This window comes from Toxorhynchites rutilus, chromosome 3 (genome assembly GCF_029784135.1).
Source record: "Toxorhynchites rutilus septentrionalis strain SRP chromosome 3, ASM2978413v1, whole genome shotgun sequence".
In the NCBI taxonomy this organism is placed as follows: Eukaryota; Metazoa; Arthropoda; class Insecta; order Diptera; family Culicidae; genus Toxorhynchites; species Toxorhynchites rutilus.
In genome coordinates, this window is record NC_073746.1 from 160,354,441 (window position 1) to 160,364,210 (window position 9,770).

The window sequence follows — 9,770 nt, forward strand, 5'->3', positions numbered from 1 at the left end:
TCGATAAACTGGCAACGATCCACGATATCGTGGGAGATTGAAAGGATCGTTCCAAGGCAATTGTCTGAGAGCAAAGCGGATAAACTTGCGTTGAATGGCCTCTATTTGTTGTATACCGTTTTGGTAGTGTGGTGCCCATACAACTGCTGCATACTCCAGTGAGGATCGAACCAACAAGCAATACAATCATCAGTGAATTGTCTTGCAGCACGAAAGATGAAGCCAAGACTTCTTGAGGCTTTAGTGGTTATATAACCTACGTGTTCTTTGAAGGTTAGGCGTGAATCTAGGAGAATACCCAAATCCTTAACGATGGTTTCACGTTTGAGAGACGTATTGGCGATGGTATAACTGAAGTAATATGGGGAGCGTTCACGAGCAAATGAAACGACAGAACATTTGTCGGCATTCAAACTCATCCGATTAGTTGAGCACCATTCGGAGAAAATATTAAGTATATAAAATATATAAAGTGCTCCTTCTGGACAGGTTATTACGCAGTAAAGTTTAAAATCGTCGGCGTATGAAAGCTTGAGACAAGTGTAAGGTTCACATCATTCAGGTATAGTAAAAATAGGAAAGGTCCGATATGGCTGCCCTGTGGAACACCCGATGTGACTGAGAATGGTTCCGATATAGTGTCACCGATCTTGACAGACATTGAGCGACCAACCAGGTAGGAATTGAGCCAGCTGAGTAGAGTACTAGTGTTGAAAAAAATTACTGCAGTCTTCCGATTTAATAACGTTTTTATTTGGTTGTTAAAAAATTCCTTGAATGACAAGAATGACAATTTTTGGTTTTAAAACTAGTAACATCAACATGGTAAGTATTACAAACATAAACATATAAACGGTAAGTATTTAATTGATTTTAGTTACTAATCTATACTTTCTTTTCAGGTCCTATAGAAACCCTATTGAATTTAGCAATTGTTCAAAGTAAACACTCACGTTTAATCTTCTCCAGTAATTTTTATCTATCTGCTTTATCTATCTGATCGCTCTGGAATTTAATGCTTTGATTAGGTCGATATTTGTAAGAATAGCATGATTTTACCTTATTTTTAATTTAATAAAATCAAATTAAATTTAACTGTAATATTTTCTAAACATTGAACTACAACTTTTACTCTCAGTACCTTTTGTTTGATCTGTTTACCAATGGCAGCAATCCCTTTTGTTTATTTGTTTACCAATGGCAGCGACTCGAAATACTCCGTCATTATTCGTCAAGATGTACACATCTAGGGGTGAATGCGGCTTGCCCTATCGGAGGTTCGTCACGGTTGTGACACTCCCCCCCAGTACGTCGTAGTCATTGACTCGGCTTACTAGGATTAGAACCGACGTCCAGAAACGCCAGCTTCACCACTGGTCTCTCTAGTAATCCATGCATGGTTTGCACAACTCCCCTGCGAACTTGTCCATCCTTGGAGTGAACCACGCTGATGACGCGACCCCTAGGCCAGCAGTTCCGTGGCAATGTATTGTCCACCACTAGCACTATATCTCCAGTTTCAATGGGCTTCACCGGCTGGAACCACTTCGTTCGACGTGTTAGCGTTGGAAGATATTCGTTGACCCATTTCTTCCAAAACTCATCTGCGAAGGCTTGGGACATCTTCCAGGAATGTCGAAGCATAACCGGCGAATCGTTGAATGCGATCGGGGGCTTAGAACCATTAGAAGAACCCAATAGAAAATGGTTGGGTGTAATTGGAGTGGAATTTTCGTCTTGTAAAGGAACTTGAGTGAGCGGTCGGGAATTTATGATCATTTCTGTTTCTAGGAGCATATTTCTGAGGATTTCGTCTGTTGGAAGTCGTTTCGTCTTTATCTGCATTAACGTTCTTTTCACTGACTGTATCAGGCGCTCCCAACAACCACCGAAATGCGGTGCAGCAGGTGGATTGAATGTCCATTTCGTATCCGAGCTTTCGAAGAATTCCATCATCTTAACTTGGTCAATCTTTTCCTTAGAATTTCGTAGTTCTCGACTGGCACCTACAAAATTCGTACCGCAGTCGCTGAAGATTTCTAAGGGTGTTCCGCGACGTGCGATAAAGTTTCGGAGAGCAAGAATGCATGAGTCTGTCGTGAGTGAATGCGCTATCTCGATATGAATAGCCCGGATCGTCATACAGGTTAGAAGGACACCCCATCTTTTCTCGACCCTTCTTCCGACTACAACATGCATAGGTCCAAAGTAGTCAATGCCGGTGTACGAGAATGGACGAGTGAAGGCCGCCAATCGCGACTCCGGTAGATCTCCCATGATTGGAGCACGAGGAACTGCTTTTAAAATTTTGCATCGTTGACAATCACGGCGAATCTTACCGAACGTTGCTTGTAGTCGTGGTACATAATATTTCTTCCGAATCTCGTTCAAAACCGTTTGATGATTTAGGTGCCTAAATTTTTCGTGGTATTCAGCGATAATTAACTTTGTCACATGATGATCTCTGGGTAGAATGATCGGGCGTTTCGTAGATTGCTCGGCATACTCACAAGCATCAATTCGTCCACGCACGCGCAGAACTCCTTCGCTATCGACGAAGGGAGATAATTTATACAGCACACTGCTTTTCGGAACGACACAGCAGAATTTTTCACTGCACTCTTTATTGCTTTCAAGAATTCTAACATCATTCGTGTATGTTTGCCGCTGCACTTGGCGATATATAGTATATTCTGCATTGAGCAATTATTTTTGCTGCAGAGGTCCGGTGATAATAGGATCATTACTAATTTTATTTCGAATGTTCATCGGAAAACGTTGAACATATGCTACCGTTCTTACTAGTCGTTTCCACGAGGAAAAGTTCTCCATCGCAAACAGAGGTTCATAGATAGAGTGATGTAGAATATTCGTTCTAATTTCTTCGGTGGTTTGACCAAGATCTTTCTCGCTTTCCGGCCATTCATGTTCCTCTTTTCTTAAGAACTCTGGACCGCGGAACCAACGACTCTGGGGCCGTAAATCTGGCAGCTTCTGCCACTTCGTGCCTTCATCTGCAATATTCTCTTTCGTTGACAACCATCTCCATTCGCCGATTTCGGTCGAGTCTAGTATCTCGCTTACCCTGTACGCCACATATTGACTATATCGTCTGTGGTCTGATCTCAGCCAGCAGAGTACGTTCCGCGAATCTGTCCAGAAGATTTTTTTGGAGATTGTTATTCGATGTGACTCCACGATATTTTTTGCCAGGCGTGCTCCGATCACTGCTGCCTGCAGTTCCAAACGGGGAATAGAGAGGTACTTCAGCGGAGCTACGCGAGTTTTCGCCCCTACTAATGCACATTCAACTTTGCCTCTTTCACAGTATCGCAGGTAGGCTACTGCAGCAAATCCTTTCTCGCTGGCGTCTACAAAGACATGTAACTGAATACTTGTGGTAATATTAGCAGTGGTTGTTTGACGATAACATCTGGGTACTCGCACTTCTTCAACCTGTGGCAAGACCTGAAGCCATAACCTCCATTTGGTATCGAGATTTTCTGGAATTTCTTCGTCCCAGGCTGTTTGGCTTCGCCATATTTCCTGAAGAAGGACTTTTAGGTACATCAAGAAATGTGCTAATAGCCCGAGGGGATCGTAAACGGTCATCAAAGTTCGTAATACCTCTCGCTTCGTTGGGACTCGGTCCCCTGAAAGTAGCCCCTGGTCGTGTCGAGCGGATAGTTTGAACGTAAACGTGTCTGACGCTGTACACCACCACATACCAAGCACCTTCTCGGTCGACAGTTCATTACCGAGACTCATGCTTCTCTCCGTTGAATTAGTTTCTTGTAGCTTTGATAAAATTGTCTTGGAGTTCGAAAGCCAATTTCGTATTTCGAATCCTGTTTTGGAATGGATAAATCGTACATTGGTCGCAAGAATTGCTGCTTCTTCTTCGGACTCTTCACTGGATAACATGTCATCCACATAATGTTCGCGTTGAATGCACTCCACCGCCCGAGGAAATTGTTGTCGAAACTGTTCAGCGTTGCGATCCTTCACGTACAACGCACAACTTGGCGAACATGTTGCTCCGAATGTCATAACGTTCATGACGTACACATCTGGCTGTCTAGTAGAATCGCCGTCTCTCCACAAAAACCTCTGACTTTGCTGATCTTCTTCTCTTACTAAAACTTGGTGATACATCTCTCTTATGTCCCCAGTTATTGCAAAACGAAACTCACGGAACTTGTACAAAACTGTTATGAGTGACATCAAGTGATCGGGTCCAGTTAACAGGTAAGAATTTAGTGAAACACCAGCTGAGGTCGCAGCTGCATCCCAAACAATGCGTACCTTTCCTGGCTTGTTCGGATTGACAACGGGAAATATTGGTAGATACCATATCCTCGGATTGGCAACATTGATCTCATCTACACTCAGTTTTCTTATATATCCTTTCAGTTTATACTCATTTATTTTGTCCTTCAACGTATTAGCAAGCTCAGGGTATCGAAGCATTTTCTTTTCCAAACAACCCAGTCTTTTTTCTGCCATTATTCGGCTATCAGGAAGTTTCACATCATCGTGACGCCACAATAGGCCGGTCTCATAGCGATTACCTTTAGGTCTAGTCAAAGACGATAACAGTTCTAGCGCTCGTTCGTCATCTGTCGAAAGTCGGCAGCCGGCTGGTCGTCTTTCCCTTCTCTGTAGTCTACTGCTTGGCTTAGCTTCCAGTTGTCGATGCCGATCAAGATTCTCGGAGAAACGGAGTCATATGATTCAATCGGAAGCCCTACGAGATGCTTATAGCGAGACGATAGCTGAGACATTGAAACGGATTGGGGTGGTAAGGACAGGCTACGGACGGTGTGTACTTTTGGAAGTACAAAGATTTTGCTTTGGTTGGCAACGGCAGAAATTTTCACGGAGAGTTTGACAGAGTCATTTTCATCACGTTGCTGACCAGATGTCCAGTTTAAGCAAAGTGGATGAGGTGTTCCTTTTATTCTCAATTCCTCCAACAAGTCATGTTCCATAAACGTTGCAGACGAACCATCGTCAAGAAACGCGAAGGTATTCACCGAAGCACCATTACCATGAAGAGTCACCGGAATATACTTGAACAACATTCTACCTTTCATTGCCAGATGCGTATTGCAGCTCTGGGGAGACAATTCTTGGTCATTCGACGTTGATGGCGTATATCTCGAATCATCATGCAACAATTTATTGTGCATAAACGTGCATCCGTTTCTTCCACAGGGCGTTTTTACAAAACATGATCCGAAATGCTTTCGAAGACACTTTCTGCAAAGCTTATGTTCTTTCAAAAATGTCCAACGTGAGTTAATATCCATGGATTGAAATGTTTTACAAGATTCTAGAGAGTTACAATGAAGCTTGCAGGCAAAACATTCCTTCTGTGATCGTGACACTACATGCGTGTATTTTCCTTCTGACAATGGCAACTCTGATTCAGCATCGCAATGTAAATTGATGAAGTTATCGTCTCGGCGACCTCTTCTTTCAGTTTTGGTCGCATAATTCGGAGATGGAATCGTGACTACACATGCAGCTTCTACTAACTCGCCTAACCAGTCGCCAAAATCCGACAAGGTAACTCTTGCAAGACGCTGTCGATGCATCGCCCAGTTTAGTTTAATCGTTGCGGGTAGTCTGTCCACTAGCTCTTGAAGCAACGCGACATTGCAGAGATATTCGTCGAGCCCACACGCCTTGATCGTTGCACACATATTCTGGACCGTTACTCCAAAATCAATCAATGTATTGAGTTTCTCCGCTTTCGGTGCAGGTAATTCTCGAATACGGTTAATCAGTGAGTGGACAATAATTTCGGGACGTCCGAACAGAACTCGCAACGTTGAGATTACTCCCGCTAAACACGATGGATGCAAGAGACGACTACGAACGGAATCTAGTGCTTTCCCCTTTAAACTTCTTTGAAGACGAAGCAGATTTTCTTCATCGCTAAACCCACAAATTCTCGTTGAACTTTCGTAACTCGATATGAACAACGGCCACTCCTCAGGGTTGCCAGAAAATACGGGTAAGTCTCGCGCTACAGCTTGCCTGGCTGCTAACTGGCTCCTACTAAGCTCATGACTAGAACCTGCTACCGACTGAGTGACATTATTTCCGACATCTCTATCGCATACGAACACGCTATTTATAACATTAGATCTCGATTCGAATGGCCTGCTCATGATCGGCTCCTCAACATGATCACCAAAACGTTGTAACACGGCGAAACGTTCTGCCAATTGCTTCTTCTCCAACGCATGTTTCTGCTCGAGAAGCTCTAGTTCCAATTCTAATCGACTTGACGCGCTTACTCCTACATCATTTATCGCTGCCCCGATTGTAGTCGAACATGCCTTAGGAACGGCACCGGTTGACTTCGATGCACGAGACTGCTCTCCCGTTAGGTGATCTGGAACGTGAGAATACGAAGCTGGTTCTCTCAGATTTTTCAGTGCCTTCAACTCCTCGTCTTTTTCACGCAACAACTGCTCGAACGCCTTCTGCTGCTCGTCTAATCTCCGCTGCAACAACTCCATCTGTCTATAAAGCTGACGATCCGGCTGATCTTGCTGTTTACTTTGACCAATAGTCCCTTCTGCGAGTGGTGTAGAAAATCCGACCGGGACCTGAGCTCTGGCGCTGGAACATTGCTCGCAACTCCAATCGCGGTTCTGGATACTTTCATTCACACCTACACATTTGAAGTGATACCATAGCCCACAAACATCGCATGCTACCATCCGGCTGCTATCTGGTGATTGACATAGCGCACAACTTGCCTCCTTAGTTGGGGAAACGACTATCTTCTTCTGACCGACACTCTTAGACATTTTGCCACCCGATCGCATAAACGAATTTTTTAAAATGTTGAAAAAAATTACTGCAGTCTTCCGATTTAATAACGTTTTTATTTGGTTGTTAAAAAATTCCTTGAATGACAAGAATGACAATTTTTGGTTTTAAAACTAGTAACATCAACATGGTAAGTATTACAAACATAAACATATAAACGGTAAGTATTTAATTGATTTTAGTTACTAATCTATACTTTCTTTTCAGGTCCTATAGAAACCCTATTGAATTTAGCAATTGTTCAAAGTAAACACTCACGTTTAATCTTCTCCAGTAATTTTTATCTATCTGCTTTATCTATCTGATCGCTCTGGAATTTAATGCTTTGATTAGGTCGATATTTGTAAGAATAGCATGATTTTACCTTATTTTTAATTTAATAAAATCAAATTAAATTTAACTGTAATATTTTCTAAACATTGAACTACAACTTTTACTCTCAGTACCTTTTGTTTGATCTGTTTACCAATGGCAGCAATCCCTTTTGTTTATTTGTTTACCAATGGCAGCGACTCGAAATACTCCGTCATTATTCGTCAAGATGTACACATCTAGGGGTGAATGCGGCTTGCCCTATCGGAGGTTCGTCACGGTTGTGACAACTAGAGCAACCGAGACGTTCGAGTTTTGCTATCATAACTTCATGATTCAGTTTATTGAAAGCAGCTGAAAAATCGGTGTAGATACCATCGACCTGTTTGCGATCTTCAATGGTTTTGATGATGAAGGATGTGTAGGTGAGCAGATTGGTGCAAGTGTATCTTGTGGGCATAAACCCATGATTTGATGAATCAAATCTTGTACGAGTCACGTAAACGGTTGTAAGTAGAACTAATAACACTAAACATCATGCTATAGATGATATGTGGAGATAAAAGAGATGAAAAGGGAGGATAGCATTAACGCCCAACATGTTTCACAACAGTGCCAACCTTTATGAGAAACAGAGAAGACTGTGATCACAAAAAACAGTAATTAAATTAATGGCCAAAATTACAGACCTCCTCACCACATCAGAAACAACAGACGCTGTAATGCAATAAGCCTTCATACTTAGAGCCAAACGATTTGCTAAATTCGTGGGAATGTGACGAATGGAGTGATATTCTCAGAAGTTACTTTCGTGAAGTGTAGTACTGTATGCTGTCCTTGTGTATTTTGATATCCTCTTTTTTTTCCCGGCTGAAGTTGGAGATAATTAATTTTTGGGAATTAGTGCCACTTTGGCAGAGATTTCTCAAATTGCATCTATCAGCTGAAGATTCAATTTGCTGCCGCCGCAGAATTCCCTCGCAGAAATAAATAAATCATTCCGGGAGATTTTCCCGCTGACTAACACGCTTGTTTAGCTTCAAAGTCGAAGTAATTTTTCATTTCGAAGCTCAACTTCAGCGACATTTGTTTGCTCAGCATCTCTCAGCTGGGAAGGCATCCGCCCAACTTGAATGATTTTGACAAATTGATTCCCACAGTGAATAATCGAGAATTTTGTCGTGCGCTCCGAACAAGCTGCCATAGACCACCGAGCGTGGCATTCGAGGCAATCAGTGGAAGCGGAAAACATCAATTTCCCACTGAATAATGACGACCATCAGGGGAGCGAACAGCGACGACATCATCCGGGAGAATCCTCTTGCTGAGAACTCGAAGCTCTCCAGCAGCGGCTTTGGCGACTCGGTGCACTTTCGCTGGTAGGCGGCAAGACGAATGCGGGTTCATTTGCGGAGGGAAGAGTATGCTCATAATTTTCAATTAATTATCCTTTCCACAAATGTGGATTTAATTAGGAGTTCATCCCTGGGGGGATGGGCTCGGCCGCGCGTTGGATGGATGGAAATAGTATATGACACTTGGACATGATTCCTGGTAGCTGGGATGCTCTGGGAGATAATTAGATGACAACGGAATGTTGAACAATGTTCCAAATTATTTGATTTGCTTCAACATTTTTTTATTGCCATCTCATTAAAGTGGCGGTTTAGCATTTTCGTGTGAAACTGAATGACTAGTGGAATTTATTGCCGGAAACTTTCAATCGATTTTGAATTTTGTTAAAAATCCAGTTTATAAAACAGCCTTATACCTATGAAGCAAATAATTTTGTCCCAGAGGCTTTCTCCTTTTTGCACCTTTTTGTCTTTTACTGTCAATCGACCGAATCGTTCATCACTCTAAACTCGAAAGTGATAGCAGACAAGTAGGATTCGGGTTGCATCCATCCGCGTATTACGTGTCAATGTCAACTTAAAGTGGGAACAATAGATGAATTGCCTATTCCATGGACATTCAGGACAATGGCACATTGAGCACTCAACCTGGTGTTTCACGGAGACGGCCCGAGACTCGGAAAGGCACATCATCCGGCATCGGGATGTTTTCCCATCATCCCAGCACAAAGTGAGTGTAACCCCAACAGGAAATCCGATACCTTAATGGAATCGATGCGATAAGAGCACTTAATGCAGTGTGAATTTTGTATGAGAAATTGAGAATTTTTCTACGTACCATCGGCACTTATTTTGCTAACAGGTATCAGAGTCAAGATATTGCGAGGAAAAGAATTTCGTTCAACACTTGTTTGTTCAGCAGAGAGAGCACCCATTTCCATTCAACCCAAGAGAGCTGAACCAAAGTACAAAGCAAATTAAATTGCATTATTCAACCGAAAAAATGACCGCAATGCTTCCCTCCCATAAGTTACCGACTTGACCCCATAACTCGCCGGAGATTCGCCCGACTCAATGTAAATAACTTCATTTAAGGGGCAATAAAAAGCTAAACAACACGCTCTCTCCGCGCGCCCAAGGTGCTTGGGGACCCGGAAGGTTACAGGGCTTCGTTCGGACACTTGACTGCTCCAGCAGCGTTCTTCTTCCCGCTAGTTGGCATGACTTGTTCATGTGACCAAGAGTCTAGTCTAC

At 42.8% G+C, this 9,770-nt stretch overlaps 1 protein-coding gene across 1 annotated transcript; it reads right to left on the reverse strand.

The window, feature by feature from the left end:
• Window positions 1-1,317: 1,317 nt before the first annotated feature.
• LOC129773611 (uncharacterized) lies at window positions 1,318-2,277 on the reverse strand. Its single transcript, XM_055777248.1, has one exon. It carries the CDS (start codon window positions 2,275-2,277, stop codon window positions 1,318-1,320), a length of 960 nt encoding a protein of 319 aa, XP_055633223.1.
• Window positions 2,278-9,770: the final 7,493 nt, after the last annotated feature.

Bases quoted from the DNA above. Each gene is read 5' to 3' on its own strand.
- LOC129773611 (XM_055777248.1), bottom strand. From the start codon at position 2,277: ATGGGAGATCTACCGGAGTCGCGATTGGCGGCCTTCACTCGTCCATTC.